Source organism: Erpetoichthys calabaricus, chromosome 2, assembly GCF_900747795.2.
Source record: "Erpetoichthys calabaricus chromosome 2, fErpCal1.3, whole genome shotgun sequence".
Taxonomy (NCBI): Eukaryota; Metazoa; Chordata; class Cladistia; order Polypteriformes; family Polypteridae; genus Erpetoichthys; species Erpetoichthys calabaricus.
In genome coordinates, this window is record NC_041395.2 from 74548481 (window position 1) to 74575139 (window position 26659).

At 40.7% G+C, this 26659-nt stretch overlaps 1 protein-coding gene across 5 annotated transcripts in view; it reads right to left on the minus strand.

Annotated features, from left to right (window-relative positions):
- Positions 1 to 26659, minus strand: part of btbd10b (BTB (POZ) domain containing 10b) — a 92666-nt gene that overhangs the window by 12332 nt on the left and 53675 nt on the right. For all 5 annotated transcript variants that reach the window (XM_028793928.2, XM_051922779.1, XM_028793929.2 and 2 more), the window contains 3 exons: positions 18805 to 19001; positions 2195 to 2489; positions 1789 to 1891 (listed from right to left, as the gene is read on the minus strand). In XM_028793928.2, coding sequence (XP_028649761.1) covers positions 1789 to 1891; positions 2195 to 2489; positions 18805 to 19001 — 595 coding nt within the window. The remainder of the gene's footprint in view (positions 1 to 1788; positions 1892 to 2194; positions 2490 to 18804; positions 19002 to 26659) is intronic.

Here is a 26659-nt window from a genome sequence, read left to right on the forward strand (position 1 = left end):
AGATCTCTTAATCAATATATCAGAAAAGGAGTGGAAGGTAGCAAAGCAGAGAATTCACTCGAGTTCTATATGCGCAAAGCATAGAATTATTCAACTAAAAATTATATATCGAGCTCATCTGTCTCGCTTAAAACTGTCCAAAATGTTTCCAGGCCAGGATCCAACCTGCGAGCGCTGCAACCAAGCTCCTGCCTCACTGGGTCACATGTTCTGGGCCTGCACCAAACTAACATCATTTTGGACAAAAATTTTTAAGTGCCTCTCAGACAGCCTTAGTATCACAATCCCTCCTAACCCACTAACAGCTGTGTTTGGTGTCCTTCCAGATGGACTGGAATTGGAGAAGGACAAGCAAACGGTGATTGCATTCACTACACTCTTGGCACGCAGACTTATTTTGTTAAATTGGAAGAATCCTAATTCTCCTCTTATAAGTCAGTGGGAAACCGATGTTTTATATTATTTGAAATTGGAAAAAATCAAATTTTCAGTTAGAGGATCTGTACAAAATTTTTTCAAAACATGGCAGGATTTAATCAATATTATTTTAGAATAAGAGAAATAACTATTATTGCATTTAACTCCCTTCTCCATCTCTTATTTATATAGATATTTACTTCTCCCCTTCTTTTGTCTAATGTTGCCTTATTAAAAAGCTTAAAGAAATTTTCCTTTAGCTAAGCTCTCCTTCTCAGGGGTGGGGTTTGATTTGTTTTCAAATTTGTTGGGTTATAAATTGATCTGTTTGTATGGAATGATTACAATGAAAATTAATAAAATAAAAATATTAAAAAAGAAATCAATAATTAGGAATGTGTGATGGTGAAAAGGACGCTATTGTGTGGTGATGCTACAAGGTAGAAATGTACTTTTTGACGCACGTTGTTTTGTCTTCACATACTAAAATCCAGGGGCATTTTATAAACAATTTAGGAGCATTTGGCTAAATACAAAAAATAATATTTTACCTTATCAGCATAGTAGTTTGTTTAGGCTCACCAACAGCAGAAAAATACAAATCAAGCAATTAATTCAATTTTTTAATTCTATATAGGGGTAAGAAAATTGCAGAGATAAACTTTGTCATGTATACTGGGTCATAAGGACATTCCACGAGGACAAAATCATCTTTAACGTCATTGTCTTTATTACTGTCAGCCATTCTGTCTCTATATTTTAGTCATCAGTATGCAGCCTGTTGACTGTTTATATATAAAAAAAAAAAAGGTAGCATGTTAACTAGAAACAAGACCTGTGCTTTACTCATCCTATTACTGTCTAGTTCTAATGCTTCTTATAGTAAAACCACATTAAATTTAGAGGGGGCAGCACAGTTCCCCCAACACTCCACTCTTCTCTTCTCTTTCACATTCCAACAACAATCCTGGTTAAGTTCATTAGCAACCTGAAACTGGTCTTGTGTCTAGTGGTATTTGGACAGGTACCAAAGGCATGTCTGATTTAAATAAGTGGGTTAGTAAATACATGGGCAATTCTTTTTGACACTGTATTAATTTCTTAGCTATAAATAAAAGTGCCCCCAGATAGAAGACACTGAAAACTCACCATATGTAAAAACAAACCCAGCTACTTTAACTTAAATTTATCAAACTGAAGGGCAAAAATTAGTTTATTAAAGCGAGGTTCAATATGGTACACAATTCTAAACATAAAATGTCACCAATAAAATCTGACACTATAAAAATCAAGATAGCCGATTATAGACAAAAGCTGCAGCAATTTGCTCAAAGTGTCAAACCGTCTACAGCTGACTTTTAGTAGGCTTACCAATATTGCACGAAAAACAGTAGAGCTAATCCCTTCTGCTACTTCATATTCCCCCTTTTCATTAGGACGTGTGAAATTGTGTTCTCGACCAGACCCAAACATCCTTGAGAGAGAGAGAGAGAAAAAAAAATTGCATTTTCCAACAGGACTGTACAGATACATGGTTACAATTAAATTCAACTTTCAAGATTTTTCTTCTTGAGCATGTGAATTTGTGAAACAATGTAGTAATCTAGTAACACTGTAAAACTTATAAGGGTGCTGTGTACAGAATATAAAATCAGAAAGGATTTGCTTTCTCTTATTTATTCAATACTGTAACATTTCGATCCTGAGGTTTCTGAAATTAATAGATTGAGTGATTTAATGATAAAAGTACAAACATTATTTAAAGCAAATAACTTACCTTCCCAGCATAGTATTGGGTTGTGCAGTGAAGATTGATGGATCAACTACAAATCTAGTGTTATCAACAATCAGGGTTACTCGCTCTGAAGTTCTTATGTTTCTTGTGCCCTCTTTTACATTTTCATAGACAAACACCATTTCACCAACACCCATTGACTTGCAGTTTCCTTCTGTACTTGACAGACTACTGTTTCTACTGCTAATGACTCCACTACTGCTAGATCCGTTTGGAGAGGCTTTCTGAGGGCGGGGACTGCTAGGCCTAGATGATGAATTGTTATCTCTTTCTCGATCTGAAACACAGAATCAATGTAAAAATCATATTAATGTTTCCAATAGGTTACATCTAGTCATCTCTTCACATTACATTAGAAATTACTGTAAGTTAAAAGACACCTACCAGGCTTCCATAATGGTCCACTAATACCGATGATAAAACCTACACAGTCTTGATATAAAGAAAGGTATCAGAAGCATTTTTACACTTTACTACTAGTTTTCAAAAAGTCCTTGAAAAAACTGAGGAGACATTAGGAAAGGGATCTTTCAATCAGTATTTCAAATGAAGAACGAAAATCAAACATTAACAAGGTACATTGTATCAATTTACAAGGAGTGTATGATTTAATTCCACTATCTACTGTACACTCATTGCTTCCTCTATTGAGCTCACTGTTTGACCTCACTATAGCTTCTGCTTTGCTATTATAGCAAGAGACCTCAGTGATTATAGGGTGTGGCCGTAACAAAGGTGTAGCAATCCCTTCTACTCCACTGGGGCTGGACTGAAGAAGGAAAAAAAAGAAAAGAAAAAACAGAAAAATGTATGTAACAGGAGTTGGACGAAGGGGTGCCATTAGTCCAACCCTTGCTAAGACAGCAAGTGCCTAAGAAGGATGACGGTACATATCAAAGCCACACGTTTGCCTTTATAATAACAGCATCTGACTGGTTACCAGCGAATCCAGCAGGCATAACCCTGCCAGCAACAAGAGGACCAACAGGGAGTATTTGAATCTTCTAAAGAATTTGCAGCACCATCAACAACCAAAAATTGTGATCAAGGCAAAGGAGCTCATAAACCAAGGGATAGAAAGCATGCTGCAGATCCTTCAATGAGTCTGGAGAAAGCTGACAAGGAAAGGAACAAAGCATTGCTTACACCAGAACTATAAGTACACCAATTTTAATTTCTAGAGCTATTAATTGGAACTTAGTAGTTGGGACAAAGCCAGCTAGGGCATTGTAGTTTTGCTGTAATTATAACTGAAAGGTATTAGTCTTTGTGAAGGATAAGTTCTAGCTGGGTTAGAAGTCTTCCTAAATATAGTAAGAAAGTGCAGAGCAGCAACTTGCAATCACATGCACATATTAACTCTGTATGGGGGTAGGTAGGCCAGGGCAGAGACTAGCTGTGAATAAATGAATGCCACTTGCAGGCAACAGAGAAATTATCCATCTTGAACATATGAATTGAAAGATTAGAATTTGTACGTTATGAGCCTTCTCCATAGGGAGAGAATTTTATGTTATTTGTTTTATACACACACACACAAATAGTATTACATATACATACATTCACAATTATACATATATAAACACAAACACACACACATTCAAACAAACTCTTGTATATATCCATCTTCTATTATTCTTATGTTATAAACTATTTTGCTAATTTCAACAAATGTGTTTGTGTTACTTGTGACAATAGGTCTAGTGCTACTTCGAGCTACTAAGAAAAGTAACGTGGAAAACAGGAAGAGTTATCACTAGAATTACCAGAGCCAACGAAAAAACTCGTAAATCCAGCCCACCTTAAATCCCTTCGCACCTCTCCGTCAGCGTCTTTTGTATTCTAAATGTGTCAATAAGCCCAAGCAGCAAGCACCCGGCTATACCATCCCCCCACCGCCTCAGAACGGGAATGAAGTTCTCCCAGTTCCTGCCTTGATTGTTTATCTGGGAATGAGCTACCCAGAATTGTAAGGGGAAATAATTTGATGTGTGATTTGTGTCTACAACAATCTATGTAAACACATAGTAAACACAGTACTGTGCAAAAGTTTTAGGCAGGTGTGAAAAAATGCCGTAAACAAAGAATGCTTTCAGAAATATAAATAATGATTGTTTATTGTTATCAATTTACAAAATGCAAAGTGAGCAAACAAAAGAAAAATCTAAATCAAATCAATATTTGGTGTTACTACCTTTTGCCTTCAAACCAGCATCAATTCTTATAGGTACACTTGCACAAAGTCAGGGATTTTGTAGGATTATAGTCAGGTGCATGATCAACCAATTATATCAAACAGGTGCTAATGATCATCAATGTCACATGTAGGTTGAAACACAGTCATTAACTGAAACAGAAACAGCTGTGTAGGAGGCTTAAAACTGGGTGAGGAACAGCCAAACTGTGCTACCAAGGTGAGGTTGTGGAAGACAGTTTCATTTCATGGCAAGATTGAGCACAGCAACAAGACACAAAGGTAGTTATACTGCATCAGCAAGGTCTCTCCCGGACAAAGATTTCAAAGCAGACTGGGGTTTCAAGATGTGCTGTTCAAGCTCTTTTGAAGAAGCACAAAGAAACGGGCAACGTTGAGGATCGTAGACGCAGTGGTCGGCCAAGGAAACTTAGTGCAGCAGATGAAAGACACATCAAGCTTATTACCCTTCGAAATCAGAAGATGTCCAGCAGTGCCATCAGCTCAGAACTGACAGAAACCAGTGGGACCCAGGTACACCCATCTACTGTCCAGAAGTGGTCTTCATGGAAGAGTTGCATCCAAAAAGCCATACCTCCGACGTGGAAACAAGGCCAAGCGACTCAAGTATGCACGAAAACATAGGAACTGGGGTGCAGAAAAATGGTAGCAGGTACTCTGGACTGATGAGTCAAAATTTGAAATATTTGGCTGTAGCAGAAGGCAGTTTGTTCGTCGAAGAGCTGGAGAGCGGTACAATAATGAGTGTCTGCAGGCAACAGTGAAGGATGGTGGAGGTTCCTTGAACGTTTGGGGCTGCATTTCTGCAAATGGAGTTGGAGATTTGGTCAGGATTAATGGTGTTCTCAATGCTGAGAAATAAAGGCAGATACTTATCCATCATGCAATACCATCAGGGAGGCATATGATTGGCCCCAAATTTATTCTGCAGCAGGACAACAACCCCAAACATACAGCCAAAGTCATTAAGAACTATCTTCAGCGTAAAGAAGAACAAGAAGTCCTGGAAGTGATGGTATGTCCCTCACAGAGCCCTGATCTCAACATTATCGAGTGTGTCTGAGATTACATGAAGAGACAGAAGGATGTGAGGAAGCCTACATCCACAGAAGATCAGTGGTTAGTTCTCCAAGATGTTTGGAACAACCTACCAGCCGAGTTCCTTCAAAAACTGTGTGCAAGTGTACCTAGAAAAATTGATGCTGTTTTGAAGGCAAAGGGTGGTCACACCAAATATTGATTTGATTTAGATTTCTCTCTTGTTCATTTACTGCATTTTGTTGATTGATGAAAATAAATGATTAACACTTCAATTTTTGAAAGCATTCTTTGTTTAAAGCATTTTTTCACACCTGCCTAAAACTTTTACACAGTACTGTATTTATATATATATATATATATATATATATATATATATATATATATAAACAGTGGGGCAAAAAAGTATTTAGTCAGCCTCCAATTGTGCAAGTTCTCCCACTTAAAAAGATGAGAGAGGCCTGTAATTTTCATCATAGGTATACCTCAACTATGAGAGACAAAATGAGAAAAAAAATCCAGAAAATCACATTGTCTGATTTTTAAAGAATTTATTTGCAAATAATGGTGGAAAATACGTATTTGGTCACCAACAAGCAAGCAAGATTTCTGGCTCTCACAGACCTGTAACTTCTTCTCTAAGAGGCTCCTCTGTCCTCCACTCGTTACCTGTATTAATGGCACCTGTTTGAACTCGTTATCAATATAAAAGACACCTGTCCACAACCTCAAACAGTCACACTCCAAACTCCACTATGGCCAAGACCAAAGAGCTGTCAAAGGACACCAGAAACAAAATTGTAGACCTGCACCAGGCCGGGAAGACTGAATCTGCAATAGGTAAGCAGCTTGGTGTGAAGAAATCAACTGTAGGAGCAATTATTAGAAAATGGAAGACATACAAGACCACTGATAATCTCCCTCGATCTGGGGCTCCACGCAAGATCTCACCCCGTGGGGTCAAAATGATCACAAGAACAGTGAGCAAAAATCCCAGAACCACACGGGGGGACCTAGTGAATGACCTGCAGAGAGCTGGGACCAAAGTAACAAAGGCTACCATCAGTAACACACTACGCCACAACTCAAATCCTGCAGTGCCAGACGTATCCCCCTGCTTAAGCCAATACAAGTGCAGGCCCGTCTGAAGTTTGCTAGAGAGCATTTGGATGATCCAGAAAAGGATTGGGAGAATGTCATATGAAAAAAACTCTACTCGTCGTGTTTGGAGGAGAAAGAATGCTGAGTTGCACCCAAAGAACACCATACCTACTGTAAAGCATTGGAGAGGAAACATCGTGCTTTGGGGCTGTTTTTCTGCAAAGGGACCAGGACGACTGATCCGTGTAAAGGAAAGAATGAATGGGGCCATGTATTGTCAGATTTTGAGTGAAAACCTCCTTCCATCAGCAAGGGCATTGAAGATGAAACGTGGCTGGGTCTTTCAGCATGACAATGATCCCAAACACACCGCCCGGGTAACGAAGGAGTGGCTTCGTAAGAAGCATTTCAAGGTCCTGGGGCCTCATGTATAAACTGTGCGTACGCACAGAAATGTTGCGTACGAATATTTCCACGCTCAAATCGCGATGTATAAAACCTAAACTTGGCGTAAAGCCACGCACATTTCCACGGTAACTCATACCTTGGTGTACGCAATTTCTCCGCTCAGTTTTGCAGACTGGCGGCACCCAGCGTCAAAGCAGTGCTACTGTTCCTGTGTGGTCATCCTTTCTTTCTTAGATCCACATTCCTGACGCGGCTTTATAAACACACTGAAATTAACTGCATATTGTTTATTAGTGTAATGCATCTGATTGTAATTAACCTGTAGCAATATAATGGGCCAGGGAATAGTCATAGTATTCCAAATACCAGAACTGCTTTAGCGTTGTTACGCTCACTGCATCTTGTTCTTCTTTTTGCTGCTCCAGTTAAGGGTTGCCACTGCGGATCATCTTTTTCCATATTACTCTCACTGCACCACTCGGAATATTTATATCACTGTATCTGAGTGTGAATCACAGCAGCAGATGATCAGAAAGAGAATTATCAGTATACAGTTTCAAGTACACACTACCTCAAACACGGCAAAAAGCGTCAAAGCCTTTCCTGTACGGACCTCGCGTTTCAGAAACAGTGTCATCCCAAGAACTATAAACGCACTCAATCAGTCCATCAAGTGCTCCTTGTAGAACTGTTTGTACTTATAAGTACAATAACCTCACTGTAAACTTACCCTACAGTTATAATATTGCACAACCTGCGCTACTTTATAAAGCGCGTATGATGACAATATCATTTTTAAGATGAAATGCAGCAAAATATGTTGCTTATAGTATACAGATAAAACTTTAACTTCATTTAAATAATCTGTATTGTTAATAATTAAACATGTGAGGACACGGTGCCGCAGCGTATAGCTAGTTCAAGGATAGCTCCTGCCTTGCGCTGTATTCTTGCTGGTGCTGACGCGACACTGGAAGGATAGACGAATAGAATAATTAAACATGTACTACGAAGATATTTCAATGTTCCTTAAAAGTTTTGAAGAATCGGCGTTCAAAGCTTACAAATGGCTTAACGTCTATTACAGAGCTGATTGTGTGGCGATTGGAGAAAGAAAAGTATAGACAGGAATTGGAGGTTAGTACGTTTGAAAGAGACAGTACTTCTGTAATAAATTATTTCATCGAAGGTCGCACATGGTGCAGCAAGCCTCTTGCGTGAGATATGAACAATCACTGCGCCACCGTGTTCCCATGTTTAATAACATGCTTTCATTCCTATCATCATGAAAATGATATCACGTATACATCTCAATATTTTAATTATTCAGAGAGCTGTAATATCTCGAATGTAATGCATTCTGTGTCCTGTCGGAGAAAGAGAAAGAACGGAAGCATGTAGTGATTCACACATATAGAGCACATAGAAGATCAAACACAGAACAAAGCATTTAACATGCTACTTGAGAAACTAGTAAATTAAACGATTTTAAGATGAAGTTTATGATGTTCTACTTTAATGGCAAAATAAACTACGTGATTAAAGTGGAAATTTCGAGATTAAAGTTGACATTTCGTGCTTTTTCCCCACTGTGTGCCTATGTTTTTTGTTTGTACCCAAATACGCTTTAATATGACACTCAGACGGTGGGCTACGACTTGCCTTTTCACTGCGACTTTGATATGTGATTTCTTTTTTATTTCGGGCACTGTGCGACTTTGTGAATTTGATCTTTCGAGTTTTTCCGACACTCTGTCACTTGATCAACTTTCTTTTGTTGATTATACCACTGTTTAAACCAACAAATAGTACGTTTTTCCTTTGCCTCCACTTGGTATTCGCTGAAATTCTTATATTTTCCCCTGTGCTTTTCCCATTGTCTTTTCACAGAAGGCTATTTATATTGATTTGCATATTCAAAGAGGCGTAATTCTGGGAGGAGTTGGGGCGGGACAGAAGGCGCGTGCACGTACGTTACTTTTCACGCTGATCGGGATTTATGTAGTGGATGAACGTGAAAGTTTGTGTACGTACAGATTCCTGCATCTGGATTTTTCTGTGCGTACGCACAATCCCACTTTTGTGCTTACGCCATGTTATAGTGTGAGTTCTACGCACGGCGTTATACATGAGGCCCCTGGAGTGGCCTAGCCAGTCTCCAGATCTCAACCCCATAGAAAATCTTTGGAGGGAGTTGAAAGTACGTGTTGCCCAGCGACAGCCCCAAAACATCACTGCTCTAGAGGAGATCTGCATGGAGGAATGGGCCAAAATACCAGCAACAGTGTGTGAAAACCTTGTGAAGACTTAAAGAAAACGTTTGACCTCTGTCATTGCCAACAAAGGGTATATAACAAAGTATTGAGATGAACTTTTGTTATTGACCAAATACTTTTTTTCCACCATAATTTGCAAATAAATTCTTCATAAATCAGACAATGTGATTTTCTGGATTTTTTTTTTCTCATTTTGTCTCTCATAGTTGAGGTATACCTATGATGAAAATTACAGGCCTCTCTCATCTTTTTAGGTGGGAGAACTTACACAATTGGTGGCTGACTAAATACTTTTTTGCCCCACTGTATATATATAAAATCCAATGTCTGTCTATCTGCTTTTCATGAGAGAACTACTTAACAGATTTAGATCAGGTATTTTTCTATAATTTTCTTAAACATTACAGTTGATTTTGTGAGTTCAAACATTACGTTAAGTATCATAGCTCGCTTGCAGAAGTGATTAATATGTGCATATTGAAAAGAGAGGCAGCAGGTGGAGGGGAAGGAGAGGCGGGACCATCTTCACTCACACATCAGCCTAGGTTTGAGTTGGGTCTGTATGTCTGTTCCCCAAGAAACCTATATGCCCTTGCCCCTGATAACAAAACCAAAAATACTGTATATCAAGAGACCCTCAGTTAGTAAACCTATCAATATAAATTGTTCTGCATATAAATTACATTTTTTTTTAATTGATTTTTGACGTTTGTCCTATTTCACTACTACGCGGGTGGAGCCACGGGGGGCAGCTAGTTATTACATATAAAAACTGAAAAAATAAAATACAATTGCCTATGCAAGGAACCAACAAGAATATTTGAATAGTGTCCTTAAGTTAGCATGCTATTCTTCCAGTTGGGGCTGCAAAAAGTTCTCTAGCATTTCAATGTAACATTCTGCAATTGCGTACCAAACTTTAACATGCTCACTGTGCAGGGTTCTCTGATGAAGTTCACGAGGGTTGGTTTCAGCCTAATAGTGAAAGTTTTGCTTATTTATGCAACCATTCAAATAGAAATGTGCCTTGTCGGGGCACATAACTATGGCATCTCGATGAGCAGAATGTTCACGCCCAACTCTTTACGGCTCTCCCAGTCTCTCTCAGTTAGTTTCTGCACTACCATCATTTCATGGAAATTAAGGTCCTCATGCAAAATCCTCCTCAAAGACGTGTTGGAAATGCCTAAGGCAGAAGCTGAACGTCTAGGAGACTGCAAAATTGATGCTCTTACAGCTGCATGTTTTCAGGCGTTCGTATAGTCCAAGGACGGCCTGCGGATTTTCTGTTCAATGTTATACCTGTGTCTAAATTGAACCACCCACCCATCCACCCACTCCGTTAGCAGGAATGCTGAAGTAGTTTTGGAAGGCGCGTTCTGTAGTGATGATGGAATCATTATTTTTGAAGAATGTTTTGACAGCAAAAGCATGGTGTGCATGGGACCAAGGCATGTTGCCGACTGAAAATTACAAGGGATCGCCTATCAAAGGACCCCCACCCCAACACACTTGGATGCCTCTACCTTGCACAATGTCCTTGAGAAATATGGTACTTTATTTTGGTTCACCCTGTATATACACTGTACAGTAGACATTAGTTGGTTAATAACAGTAATATTGAATGCTCTACTAAAATTACATGAAAATTCAAACATCACAAACTAAACAAGAAAAAAAAAATAAATAAATAAATTTCACCCTTGGTCAGGAGCTCCATGCAAGATCTTGGAGGATAATCATTTAGTGATCAGCCCAAAACTAAATGGGAGGAGCTTGTACATGATAACTGATGAAACTACTTAATGGATAAAATCCACAAATTAAGGAACTCGAAGAGTGTATTATCTCAAAGACATTTTATCAAAAACAAAATCCTAATAAAGTAAAGTTGACAGGTGAGCGAAGGCCAATCACTTGATTAGTGGAAGGAAAAGGCAGAGCACAAAACAAGGAACAAAAAGTACACCACCAAAAAAAAAAAGATGTTTCAGCAGTGACCATAGTAAACAGGTGTATAAAATGAAGCACATAGCCAAGCAACATCCATTGACAAACTCTGGCAGTAAACTAGGTCTGGATTTGTACAAAGGTATAAGAAATGAAGTCTGATCACTCATGCAAGGAACCTTGAAAACAGCAAAACAAAGGCGATTTTAACAGAAGCTCTGAAATAAAGGATTAATGTAAAACTGACAAGTCTGATTTCACACAGGAAACTTTAAATCTGGGACAAATGTAAATAAAAAGGAGGGACAGATTTGGAAAATTAAAGCACCATGAGTTTCAGAGATGTGAAATTTGAATTAATTTGACTAATCGGTTGAACATTACTCTTTATTAATATTTTTACCCACTAGTTACTGAAATATACATCTTACAGTAGCAAATATTACAAACTTAAATCGATTGGTGCTCTTATAAAGCAGACTTTAAAAGCACGTACAGTTGTGCTTGAAAGTTTGTGAACCCTTTAGAATTGTCTATATTTCTGCATAAATATGACCTAAAACATCATCAGATTTTCACTTAAGTCCTAAAAGTAGATAAAGAGAAACCAGTTAAACAAATGAGACAAAAATATTATACTTGGCCATTTATTTATTAAGGAAAATTATCGAATATTACATATTTGTGAGTGGCAAAAGTATGTTAACCTTAGCTTTCAGTATCTGGTGTGACCCCCCTTTGCAGAAATAACTGCAACTAAGCGTTTCCGGTAACTGTTGATCAGTCCTGCACACCGGCTTGGAGGAATTTTAGCCCATTCCTCTGTACAGAACAGCTTCAACTCTGGGATGTTGGTGGGTTTCCTCACATTACCTGCTCACTTCAGGTCCTTCCACAACTTTTCGATTGGATTAAGGTCAGGACTTTGACTTGGCCATTCTAAAACATTAACATTAACATCTTTAACCATGCTTTGGTAGAACGACTTGTGTGCTTAGGGTCGTTGTCTTGTTACTTGACTCACCTTCTTTTGAGATTCAGTTCATGGACAGATATCCTGACATTTTCCTTTAGAATTCTCTGATATAATTCAGAATTCATTGTTCCATCAATGAAGGCAAGCCGTCCTGGCCCAGATGCAGCAAAACAGGCCCAAACCATGATACTACCATCATCACGTTTCACAGATGGGATAAGGTTCTTATGCTGGAATGCAGGGTTTTCCTTTCTCCAAACATAACACTTTTCATTTAAACCAAAAAGTTCTATTTTGGTCTCATCCGTCCACAAAACATTCTTCCAATAGCCTTCTGGTTTGTCCACGTGATCTTTAGCAAACTGCAGACGAGCAGCAATGTTTTTTTTGGAGAGCAGTGGCTTTCTCCTTGCAACCCTGCCATGCACACCATTGTTGTTCAGTGTTCTCCTGATTGTGGACTCATGAACATGAACATTAGCCAATGTGAGAGAGGTCTTCAGTTGCTTAGAAGTTACCCTGGGGTCCTTTGTGACCTCCCGACTATTACACGCCTTGCTCTTGGAGTGATCTTTGTTGGTCGACCACTCCTGGGGAGGTTAACAATGGTCTTGAATTTCCTCCATTTGTACATAGGGTGCCCACTTACACCTGATTGTCATCCCATTGATTGAAAACACCTGACTCTAATTTCACCTTCAAACTAACTGCTAATCCTAGAGGTTCACATACTTTTGCTGCTCACAAATATGTAATATTCAATCATTTTCCTCATTAGATAAATGACCAAGTATAATATTTTTGTCTCATTTGTTTAACTGGGTTCGCTTTATCTAATTTTAGGACTTGTGTGAAAATCTGATGATGTTTTAGGTCATATTTATGCAGAAATATAGACAATTCTAAAGGGTTCACAAACTTTCAAGCACAACTGTAGCTACAAAATCAGCTTTGAAGAGTTTAAATATAAGCATCTAGAATTACCTCGAAATTCACTAACTGAACAGTATGTTTAATTCAAACTCAATGTTTGAATTTTTCTATTTACTATGGATTTTAAGTAATAGTTTACAGTTACTGGACAGAAAGAGTCGGAGGATAAATGTAAAATGTGCATATGCTAAGCTAAATCACGTAGTTTATAATACAGTAGACCCCCGCAAAGTCGTGGTTCAGAGTTCGCTGCCTCAGTCATTCACAGATTTTTCCTTAGAACCTAACTAATAATTGTTAGTGGAAATCACAAATATCCTCTGCAATATGGCTTTTTTCGTGGCAATACTGCACTGTAGAGAGAACCGCGGCTTGGGATGGTGAAAGCAGCCAATTGAATTTGAAACTGCAACTCCCAGCAGTGGATCTGATTGGTCGTCTTCTGAGGGTGCTGGGGCTGTTGAGGTCAAAGGGTGTCAGCGCTGCTTTTAAAAAGGGCTGGTGACCAAAAGCAAAGTTTTTGTAATTTGTGTTTCAAGTTCCTGTCTGTCTGTCTTCTGTTGGTTTACCTGTACTTATTTGTTTTGTCCTGGATTGTTTCGTGCGTCTGGATTGTTTGCCGTCTGCCTGTGTATATGAGGACTGTAAGTGGATTCATGGCCATCCTGCAAAGAAATGAGCGCTCCTGAACCCGTCTTCACCATTTCAGGAAATGCCGGTAGGACTACCTTTACATTCCCATTCAACATGCGGATCTCTGAACTATCTCTTTTCATCATTACATTTCATCCGTTGTAGTTTTTCATGATTTACTATGTGTGTTTTGTTTGTGCTTTGTTGTTTTCAATGTGTAACTGCCGTAAGGGGAACAGAGGTGGTACTGTTGTTTTCTTATTTAATTTGTTTTCATTACATTCTTTATTTGCCATTTGATTACCGGATTGCTTTGTTTTTGTCTCTGTTTGTGAGTGCGCACTGGTCAGGTCAAGGCTGGTTGCATCCCTGGAATCTCCACCATAAAAATAAATAAATCACCATCGACAGTGTGAATCTTAGCGGCACCGAACCACTACAGCATTATTCATTTCTCCTTGCTGCTGATTGACTGTGATACATCTCCAGCTGAGTGTTCTTGTGTTTTTCATTTACTTAAAAGCCTGAACAGCACCTGTCCTTTTTTTGGTTGATTGCTTTGTTTCTCTCTCCTCCCACAGACATTCTCTGCTCCCCTATGATGTTTGTCTATTGTTTAATCGATAACTGCATTCTGAGCTCATTTCTCTTCTGAAAGAGGTTTGTTTGAAGTGTTTAAATAAAGTTCCTGTCTCTACAATCTCCTGTGTTTCTGTGACCCAACCGTGAGCCGCACTAAGACTAGCCTGCCAGCGTAACCGCTTACCTCTGTGTGCTTGCGTTCAGCCAGTTCAAGTGCAGTTGGCTCAGTGACTTACATCCATGGCATCAGTTGCACTTTGTACATATTGTTCCAGTAGTTTTTTTTTTTTTTTTTTAAAAATAGTTTTTACAGTTCATTACCAGTGTGTAAAATGCGGGAGACATAGCAGTACAGTATACAGGTTTACCTTTACATCCTTTTTTTTTTAGGTAATGTATTAAGCGGTGTTTGAAATTAAATTAAAGTGTTTTGGGGGCATATTTAGGGTTTAAACTATGAAAACAGGCATTTTTTTAACCACATCCAAAATTCGCGGTTTTTCACAATTCTGGGGGTGTACTGCTTACCATCTATATGCATAATTCTCTAAGCCGCCACCAGAGCAGGCAAGACACCCATGAAAGCACGCAGGAAGGAGCCACGCCCACACCCATGAAAGCACGCAGGAAGGAGCCACGGCCACCAACTCTAGGACCATTGGATATGACGAAAACTCGCAGAGCCATGCCAACCAACTCGGACGCGACGCCTCGGAAAACACGCCGTCATTTCTGTTTGTCTGCGCTACAGTCCACATGCATCTTCTTAGATGGTCCTGCAGGAACACGGAAAACGTTTCCCCGCCCACCAACACTCCTTATTCCCCGGCCCGCGTCCACCCTCGCTCTCTAGGCATTCCCACTGCCTGCTCATGTGCCCGGACGTAACAACTCACCAACCACCCCGTTAAGTCGCTTTTGTCTGTGCTAGGAGTCCACATGCACCTCTGAGCCACGTTGACTTTTCATTATTCTTTTCGGTTATGACGCACGCACCACCATCGCAAACTGTTTAACACACCATGGTCTTAGAGTTGGTGAGCGGGTCTCCATGAGTTGCTCTTGCGAGCAGGCACATGACCAGGCGGTGTGTATGCTTTGAGAACGAGGGTGGACGCGGCAGGACCATGTGAGAAGAGGCATGTTTGTCGCAGATGTGAAATGCTGAATGCAGCGTCTAAAACAGTTTGCGAGGGGTATCCCATGGGATCCTTAAAACAATCCTTTAAAACTGAGGTTAAAAAACAATAAAGGAAGCAGTCTTTAAAAACCAATAAGCCCTGTGCCTCTGTTTCATTAGCGTCTCACCTGCTTCACCGATGCAGGCCCTGCAACAGTCGAGACACTCTCTCAGCAGCTGACCTTCTCTGTGCCTGACTCCACTATAGGCTGCAACAAAATTATGAAAGTACGGGCGCATTTGTTTCACACAAGCTGTGTGTGTGGGTGGGTTGGTGTTAGTTAGTCAATTAGTTACTCGAAGGATTTCAAGATTTAATATGCACAAGCGGTAACACTGCAAAAGCAGCCCAAACCAGAAAAGACAGCTGGCAAAAAGTGGCCGACAAATTAAACACGTGTGCATTGTACTTACTGAAAGCAGCGTTACGGATTTTGCAAATGTTCATTTTTTTCCCTCTGCTTAAAAAACATTTAAAAAGCGGCGTGATTATGCGGCGTATACTACGCCGCGGGTTGGTATGCAGCGTGTAAAACAGTTTGTTTGTCGCGGATAATTTGCCTTTTACTATTACACGAAGACAATTTCCTGTTAATACTCCGTTACATTGATATAGCGGTGTTCTCAGTATTCAAAGCGCTATCCACACAGGGAGGAACCGGGAAGCGAAACCACAATCTTCCACAGTCTCCTTACTGCAAAGCAGCAGCACTACTACAGCGCCACAAGGCAGTTAAAGAATACACCGGGCTCGATTTTGTTTTCACTTCTGTTAACAGAGATCGGGTCGTAGATAGCATTGTTGCAATGTTACTTTTCTTGGTGGCTTATTACATTACGGATGTTTCACATGTTCATTTTTTCCCGTGCTTAAAAGACATTAAAAAAGTGTTTCTCAACTGTGACTCCAGAACATCTCAGTACGCAAGCTATATTAAGCGTCAACAACGAAGACTCGCTACACCTTAATCTACAAGTACTGACACGTATCCCTACCGACGAAGTAACTTTTACCAGCGTGGCCTTCTTCGTCACAGACGATCCCGCTTTCAGTCATGGACAATTATATGTTGCTCTCTCCAGAGGTCTATCTTTTCATTCACTCACAGTGGTATCCACAAACCCACCCCATTTGGACAACTGTGTCGTTCAGGAAGTGTTCATCCATCAATACATAATTATGCGGCGTATGCTACGCCGCGGGTTGGCTAGTTCCTTATAAACCCTATGCTTAAATCCTAAAATTATCAACCCCATTTGTTGTTACTGGAGATGAGGGGATCCCTCTGACACATTAAAATTCAAGCTTTGTATTGCATTTTGATAATTATGAATGCCAAGATTTGTTTACTCAAGTGATAGTTCTGTTAACTATTTGAAATTTGAAATATATATTTGAAATATATAGTATTTTAAAGCTGTTGTTACTGTTAGTATATTTTACACTGTATAAGAGAAATGTATACCTTTCAATTAATAAATCAAGGCACTATAATAAAAAGCGACTGAATGTGATTTCTGTTTTTCCATGGTATCAAAAGGTGTCAATTGTCATAAAATTTCACTGGTATTGGCATTGAATACAAAAATTCAGGTAACGTGACATCCACATTATAAAGTGGAAGTGTCTACGATTCAAGAACAGCTAAGCCACAAAGTGATAGACAAGTCAACTCACAGAGGTATTCTCATGGCTGATAATATGCTGATGCACATAGCACATAAAAAGTGCCCATCCTCTATTGCATCGCTCACAACAGAGTTGCAAACGGCCTCTGGAAGTAATATCAGTTGTGTGTTGGGAGCTTCATCAAATGGATTCCCATGTCAGATCAGCAGGCCTGAGATCACAATGTTCAATGCCACGTGTTAGCTAAAGTGGCGTAACTCATCCCACCACTGGACTCAGTGGTCTCTAGAGAGATGAATTACGCTTTACTATCTGGCAGCCTGATGAATGAATCTGGCTTTAGTGTGTCCGTTGAGAATGCAGTTTTTCAGGATGTATACAGTAGTGCCTACTGCAAAGTTTGATGAAGGAGGGATAATAGTCTGAGACATGGCTAGATGAGACTGGTATAATGGAACTCAAGGGGCCTACACAAAGTCCTGACCTCAAACCTACTGAAAAACACATCAGGGACGAATTGGAACATTGTTTATGAGGTCAAGTACTAATGTTGAACGAGACGACCTGGCTCACAATCACTCTTTTGGCTCAAAAGGCACAAACTCCCACAAAAGACACTAAAAAAATCTTGTTGAAAGCTGTCCCAGAAGACTGTAGGCTATTACAGCCGCAAAGGGGGCAGGGGTTAAGGTGTCAACTCCAAATTAATGCCCAGAATTTTGGAACAGGATGTCCAAAAAGCTCATATAGGTATGATGATCAGAAGTACATAAGCGTTTACATACATACAGGATAGTGCAAGATAGAGGAATTTTTTGAGGTGGTATTGATTTGGGAAAGTATACCTCCCACCCACCTGGTAGACAGGGCAACTATACGTGTTTGGGAAGGCCAAGAGAAGCAGCACAGAGGATCTGGGAGCTCGGTTTTATTTTATACTTGCACTACTCTATTTGTTCATTCTGACTCATGTACTTTACTCCTCTAACAAGAATGCCTTTTTGCTCATTTTTGATCTTCATTGTATGATTCAGAGTTCAAGGAAATGAAAAGAACATTTCCTCTTATAAACAATTCCCATGCTGCCTCTATTCATAATATCAGACCTCCATTTACATTCACAGTATAGATAATGGATAAATATACTTGGCTACTATATTGATTAATTGTATCTATCGTTATACCAAGTACATGTATAAGTACACATAAATGCCAGATATGCTAGATACAGAATATACTGATACATTTATACCCAATGAGTCCTACACATTATACCCATGTGTCCTACACATAATAAAAAATTGCAAAGGTCAAGTTCCTTACTGGACAGTTGGAACACTATGCATTTCCATTATTTCCTAATTTATGGCAATCACCTTTAAGAGAAATCTGGGGAAAAACCAAAAAGATATCTTAAGCATTGACTATACTCCAGTACACTAATAGCTTCATATTGGTTTCCTTCTGAAGATTCAAAGTTAACAGCTAAAACGAGAGGTAAAACAAATCCTGAAAGAAAATAATCAATTATCTAAAAATGGAGAAGCAGTTTGCAGCACTCTACCAGATACCTTTATGGAACCCAAGTCTGGCAGGTCACCTTGTTATGAGTATCACTGGGAAAACAATGAATTCATGCTAGGAACAACACATTTTAATCTTATGCTTACCATTATGGTATTGCCTCGTGGGAGAAGTAACATTCCTTATACATGGAGTCAACTGACTTTCACCTCTTTCATGTGAAGAATCTCTGGATCGATCACTTGATCTACGACGATCCCTTGATCGGTCATATCCACCACTGGCACCATGCAAACTCATTTTGACGTATTCAGACTCGAGTTTGGATGCACGAGACTGGGCACTAGGAATATCAAAACACAGATAATTATCGTCATTAAAATAAGCCATTTGAATTTGCCATGTCAAATTACAAAGACATCAGCCAAACAGAGGTCTGTCTTAGTAAGTCATTTCCATTCAAAAAATTATTAATGCCTGCTACTTGTTTACCAGACAAGTAGAGTGAACTGTTGCTCATTTTAGTAAAGTTTATTTTTAATGTTATTGTAACAGTAAATTAAATAAAAATAAATACTTCAACAGTTATAAAATAGAATCCCCCTTTATTGTTTTTGATTGTTCCATAAACCATTGATTTTGAGATACCAAGGGAGGTGGGAAAAACAGTTTTACTTTAAGGCATACTGAAAGAAATGTCTTTACATGTAAATAAATCCTGTTAGTCTAACTTAAGTTGAATAGTGCATTAGGTTTTCTCACATTAAAAATATTACTTAGTGTAGACCATTATCAGTTCATGCAGTCAACAAATACATGTCGTAAGTAATACAGCAATACAGTTCTCTTTTCATTTATAGGGATGTACAATACTTTGTTCCTCACAATAGCCTTTGCGTGAAGCAAATGTGCACTCACGTCTATTCCTCACACAAAGACCATAGTTTTAATTTGCTCTAAGAACTACATGGGCAGTACGATTTTGAGTATTACTGCACTGGGCATTCCTAGTACTATGAAGATAAAATTATTTTGATGGCAATGCCGGTTTAGATCAGTCAATGTTGTATTCCAGTACACTGTTTAGGCTGAAACATGGTGCTGCTGAATTAACACTAGAATTCCCAAAGCCTACGAAAAAACTTGTAATCCCAGCTCACCTTAAATTCCTTCGCACCTCTCTGTCAGCATCTTTTGTGTTGTAAATGTGTCGATCAGCACAAGCAGTAAGCAGCCTGCTATCCCACCCCACCACCCACTTAATTTGAAAAGAAAGTTCACAGTGCTAAGTGAAGTGATTGGAGTTGTACAGGAGAAAATATTTTTTCGTCATTTGTTTTACATACATTTCATGTGTGTTCCATGTCTACAACAATCTATGTAAACACATCGTTAGAAACTTTTTCATGTTTTAGTAATAATTGACAAAATGTAGAGGAAGTGTATGATGTGTGAAGCCTGAAGTCCAAATATCAAATAAACACTTTCACAAAAGGTACAAGTATAACAAAACATGGGTTTGAACACACATGTGCAATACAAGGCATGCACAGGGCCCAATGTGAAAAGAAGAGTGTACATGTCTCACCTCATCGTTGCTTCTTACAAGAAAAGGCAACGGATAAAGAAAAGAGGATACAACATCGACAAGCTTCTGTTCCAAGGCCTCTGCTTCCCCCAAGAAAGGAACCACAGCACAGAGAATTGTGTACATTGCAACAGGTACACGTCATAAATGTAGGAAGGAAATTCCTTAGGTGTGTGGAAACTGTTAACATTTGAATTTGATGATTGCATATAGAGCGGAACTGACCTCCCTGTACTATTCTGTCGTCTGCATCTGCTTAAGTACAAAAGAAATACCACCATGCACAAACATGTGGAGGCTGGGCAAGATCGGGGAGACAAAGAAAGAAAAAAACAAAAACCAAACGTGGTCACTTGGGCCAGGATTACAAGTTTTTTCGTAGGTTTCGTGAATTCAAGTTAAAGTAATGTAATGGTTTGCATGCACAATTATATCCTTGAACGGTGTCAACCTGCTACATCAGGTTTAAAAATGCCTGCTAACAACCAAATTTAGCTTTTTCCCTCCATTAATAAAATAAAATTGAACTATGGCACAGTAAAACTGAGCATGAATTAAGTAATACCATATTCAAAACTATATTCAATATCAACACCATTCCTAATCCATCATGAGAGTAGGGTTGCAACTGACAATTATTTTGCTAATTGATTATTTGGTCAACTATTAATAGTAATAATAAATTAAATTGTGGGTTTTTAAAAAAAAAAAAGCAGACTTTTATAATGTAGTGCAAGCATTTTAGTCAAAAATGAAAGCTTTATTTCTTGTACAATGCTCCCCATCAATATATGTATGCTATCCAATTATAAAGCAACAAGTCTTGCACCTAATTTTAAAGGCTATCTTAACATTTCAAGGGCTATTTTCAACATCAAGGGGAAAAGAATGAAACTACTTATAGACCAAACTTTATTTGTCCCAAAGGACAATTTCACAATATTTCTTTGGCTTCTGTAAAAACTAAACAATGATTATTAAAGCATATTGTTCGATTTATCCACCAGATGGCAACCAGAAATGGGCAATACATTGACTATCATATGTTTCAAGCCTTCTTTTTCTTTATAATAAAGCTATCATCAAAAGAAATATTCGGCAAAATAACTTATTGCCGATAACTGATTCTTCACAGCCAGATAAGGATTTTGAGATGCCTGAAGAAACAGAAGGTGATTACAACAGAAGTGCAGTTGGATTTTCCATTAGATTGAGTGAGAGAAACATAAAAAAGGATCACCATTAGGCTAATGGGTTTTCTTTTCAGGTGCTCCCTAATCACGGTGGTGCTGCCATATTGCCTGTGTGGACCACCAGGGGGCATGGCAGCCACCCAAACAACTGACACGACAGACACAGTCACAAGTACCGTAAAATAGAAGGCTTTTATTCCATGGGGACGTTTTCCAGTCATTTCCAACTAGTACCAATCACAGTACAGCCCAGGAATACAGCACCTCTCTCTCTCTCTCTCTTTACTTCCTTCCTTCCACAGGCAAGCTTTGCACCTCATCCTCCCGACTCTGGCTCATCTCTTTGAGATACCTGGCTCCTTTTTAAGCCACACCCAGGAGCACTCCAGGTGGGTCGCTAGGGAGGTACTGAAATTGCTCCCAGGTGTGGCTGAAGCCCAAAGTAGGGTTCTGCAGCCCCGACAGCTCCCCCTGACGACATCAACTGAACTCATGGATGTGCCGACAAATAGTAATTCCCATACAGTCCCATGGGAATCCGAGGACACCGTTACAATCTGGTGGGGCTGCCAAGTAGCAGGTCAGGAAATATAGCGCCCTTCAAAAGCAATTTCCCCCCATCCTTCCTTTAAGGAGGCGTCCATTCCAGGTAAAGATGCCGGCCGTCCCTCTCAAATGACAGATTTCTTACCAGATAAGAAAATGACTGCAAACCTTTCGAGTTCTTTGTTCTCGGATATGTAATACATACCAAGGCAACTAACCAACAGCAAAATTTAATGGTAACTATTATTTACAGTATGACATGTATTAAGGGTTGCTGCCCTACTGGTGTGGAAATTCATGAAATTATACATGTACATGTCATGAATTCCCATGGGCTCACCACTTGTAGGAGGGACCAAGGAGGTTGGGTGCAGTGTGAGTTGAGTGGTGGCCGAAGGTGGGGACCTTGGCAGTCCGATCCTCGGCTACAGAAGCTGGCTCTTGGGACGTGGAATGTCACCTCTCTGAAGGGGAATGAGCCTGAGCTAGTGTGTGAGGTTGAGAGGTTCCGGCTAGATATAGTCGGGCTCACCTTGACACACAGCATGAACTCTGGAACCAGTCTCCTTGAGAGGGGCTGGACTCTCTACTACTGTGGAGTTGCCCCCGGTGAGAGGCGGCGAATGGGTGTGGGCATACTTATTGCCCCCCGACTTGGAGCCTGTTCATTGGGGTTCACCCCGGTAGACGAGAGGGTAGCCTCCCTCCGCCTTCGGGTGGGGGACGGGACCTAACTGTTGTTTGCGCGTATGAGCCGAACAGCAGTCTGGAGTACCCACCCTTTTTGGAGTCCCTGGAGGGGGTGCTAGAGGGCACTCCTGCTGGGGACTCCCTTGTTCTGCTGGGAGACTTCAATGCTCACGTGGGCAATGACAATGAGACCTGGAAGGGTGTGATTGGGATCTGATCCCGAGTGGTGTTTTGTTATTGGACTTCTGTGCTCGCCACGGATTGTCCATAACGAACACCATGTTCAGGCACAGAGGTGTCCATATGTGCACCTGGCACAAGGACACCCTAGGCCTCAGTTCGATTATCGACTTCGGGGTCATGTCATTAGACTTGCGGCCACATGTCCTGGACACTCGGGCGAAGAGAGGGGCAATCATCACCTGGTGGTGAGTTGGCTTCGATGGTGGGGGAGGATGTCAGTCAGGCCTGGTAGGCCCAAACGTATTGTGAGGGTCTGCTGGGAACGTCTGGCAGAGTCCCCTGTCATAAGTAGCTTCAACTCCCACTTCCAGCAGAACTTTGACCATGTCCCGAGGGAGGAGGGGGACATTGAATCTGAATGGACCATGTTCTGTGCCTCTATTGTTGAGGTGGCTGACAGGAGCTGTAGCCGAAAGGTGGTCGGTGCCTGTCGTGGTGGCAATCCCCAAACCCGTTGGTGGACACCGGCGGTGAGGGATGCTGTCAAGCTGAGGTGGCTAACAGGTACCGGCAGGCCAAGCGGAATGCGGCTTTGGTGGTTACTGAGGCAAAAACTCGGGTGTGGGAGGAGTTTGGGGAGGCCATGGAGAACAACTTCTGAAAGGCTTCGAGGAGATTCTGGTCCACCATCCGGCGTCTCAGGAGTGGGAAGCAGTGCAGTGTCAACACTGTATATGATGGGGATGGTGCGCTGCTGACCTCAACTCGGGAAATTGTGGATAGGTGTGGGGGGAGTACTTCGAAGACCTCCTCAATCCCACTAACATGGGATTGGCTCCAGCTGACCCCTGTGACCCTGTATTCGGATTCAGCGGGTTGGAAAATGGATTAATGGATGGATGGATATTTTCCAATGAGGAAGCAGAGCCTGAGGACTCAGAGGTGGGCTCTCCCATCTCTGGGACTGAGGCCACCAAGGTGGTCAAAAAAACTCCTTGGTGGCAGGGCCCCGGGGGTGGATGAGGTACGCACCGGAGTTCCTCAAGGCTCTGGATGTTGGACTGTCTTAGTTGACACGCCTCTGCATCATCGCATGGACATCATAGACAGTGCCTCTGGATTGGCAGACCGGGGTGGTAGTCCCCCTCTTTAAGAAGGGGTACCAGAGGGTGTGTTCCAACTACAGAGGGATCATAATCCTCAGCCTCCCTGGAAAAGTCTGTTCGGGGGTCCTGGAGAGGAGGGTCCGTCAGATAGTCAAACCTCAGATTCAGGAGAAACAGTGTGGTTTTCGTCCTAGTCGCGAAACAGTGGACCAGCTCTACACCCTTAGCAGAGTCCTGGAGGGTGCATGTGAGTTTGCCCAACCAGTCTACATGTGTTTTGTGGAGTTGGAAAAGGCATTCGACCGTGTCCCTTGGGGAATCCTGTGGGGGGTGCTCTGGGAGTATGGGGTACCGGACCCCCTGATAAGGGCTGTTCGCTCCCTGTACAGCCGGTGTCAGAGCTTGGTCCGCACTGCTGGCAGTAAGTCGAACCTGTTTCCGGTGAGAGTTGGACTCTACCAGGGCTGCCCATTGTCACCAATTCTGTTCATAACTTTTATGGACAGAATTTCTAGGCGCAACCAGGGCGTTAAGGGGGTCCGGTCTGGTGGGCTCAGGATTGGGTCACAGCTTTTTGCAGATGATGTTGTCCTGTTTCCTTCATCAGGCCGTGATCTTCAGCTCTCTCTGGATCAGTTCGCAGCCGAGTGTTAAGCGGCTGGGATGGGAATCAGCACCTCCAAATCAGAGACCATGGTCCTCAGCCGGAAACGGGTGGAGTGCCCTCTCAGGACTGGGAGTGAGATCCTGCCCCAAGTGGAAGAGTTCAAGTATCTTGGCATCTTGTTCACAAGTGAGGGAAGAATAGAGCGGAAGATCGACAGGTGTCGATTGGTGCAGCGTCCGCAGTGATGTGGGCTCTGCATCGGTCTGTTGTGGTGAAAAAGGAGTGGAGCCGAAAGGCAAAACTCTCAATTTACCAGTCGATCTACGTTTCTACCCTCACCTATGGTCATAAGCTATGGGTAGTGACCGAAAGAACGAGATCGTGAATACAAGCGGCTGAAATGAGTTTCCTCCGCAGGGTATCTGGGCTTTCCTTTAAAGATAGGGTGAGAAGTTCGGTCATCTGGGAGGAGGTCAGATTAGAGCCACTGCTCCTCCATATCAAGAGGAGTCAGATGAGGTGGCTCGGCATTTGATCAGGATGCCTCCTGGACACCTCCCTGGTGAGGTGTTCTGGGCACGTCTAACTGGGAGGAGGCCTCAGGAAAGACCCAGGACACGCTGGAGGGACTGTCTCTCTCAGCTGGCCTGGGAACACCTCTGAATTCCCCCGGAAGAGCTAGTAGAAGTGGCCAGAGAGGGGGAAATCTGGGCATCTCTGCTCAAGCTGCTGCCCCCGTGACCTGATCTCGGATAAGCAGAAGAGGATGGATGGATATGTCATGAAAAGAAAGCATCTAAGGTGCTAACAATATTGTTAACTTAAGGAAAACATTACAACATTTTTGCAATATATTGAAGAAGCTTTATATAATTTTTTTTTATTATTATTAATGGGACACTTTTTAAACAGGTCACTATAGTCTTCTTTCAATACTGGTAGAAACTACTGTGTTGCAATAATCAAGAGATACGCAGTTATTTATATACTCTGTCACTCCCTTTTTATCAGAACTTTAGGTAAAACAATGCAACTCTGCCACTGACAAGATACACTCCTCACCAATTAACTCAATTTCAAAATGTACACCATATGCACTCAGCTTGACTCATGGAATCTGAAATGCATCCATGCCAAGAACTTCATTGTGAACGATGACATCTGGTACTCCCTTCAGCTGATCATATGTTCTGGAATTGTCCTACACTCAGAAAATATTAGGGTGAAAAAATCTTTGTCTTCTTTTAGGGTATATTAGGACCACTATTACTGGTAATTCTTAAAGCAGTATTTGGAATACTACCAGAAAAAATAATATTGCAGCGTAAAAAAGCTGTTGTGATATCTTGCATTACATCCTCATTAGTCTTCGGAGGTGTTTGACCATTTGCAGCAAGTGTTCTAAAAAGGCCAAGATCCAATAAAAGCAGCGTTATTGAAGAAAATTACAGTAATACAGCTTTAAAAAGTACAGTGTTATACTTGTAGCCACCAAGAACCAAACTATATTACATAGTTGACACAGAACAGCAAAGAACATTATAGTCATACTGGAAAGTATGTCATGGACTATAAATCAAATAGTTACAATATTATCCTTAATTCTGACCTTAATATTTAGAAAAATAATGGAACTATAAAACCATTATAATAAGGTAATATATTTCCAGTACCTACTTGCTTAGTTTGAGATCACAGAAAGCTAAAAACTCTACAACATAAGAAAACTGACAAATGAGAGGAGACCATTCAGTCCATCAAGCTCGTTAGAATGAGATATTAGGACAACTTAGCTACTAGCTAAACAGATTCTTTTTTAAGATTGTCCCAGGGTTTCTGCTTCTACTACATGTTTTGGTAGTTTGTTCCACAGTCCCACATCTCTTTATTTAAAGAAGTGCTTCTTGGCTTCAGTTTTGAATGTAATTCCTCTTAATTTCCACTGATGTTCAAGTACATGATTCACCCTACTATTGCACCATTGACTGGAAAACAATCCTCTTTAAGGGTACTTTTCATAGTTCCATCCCTAATCGACAGACAGTATTCAATGCAGGTTACACCATTTTCTCGCCAAATAAACAGAAA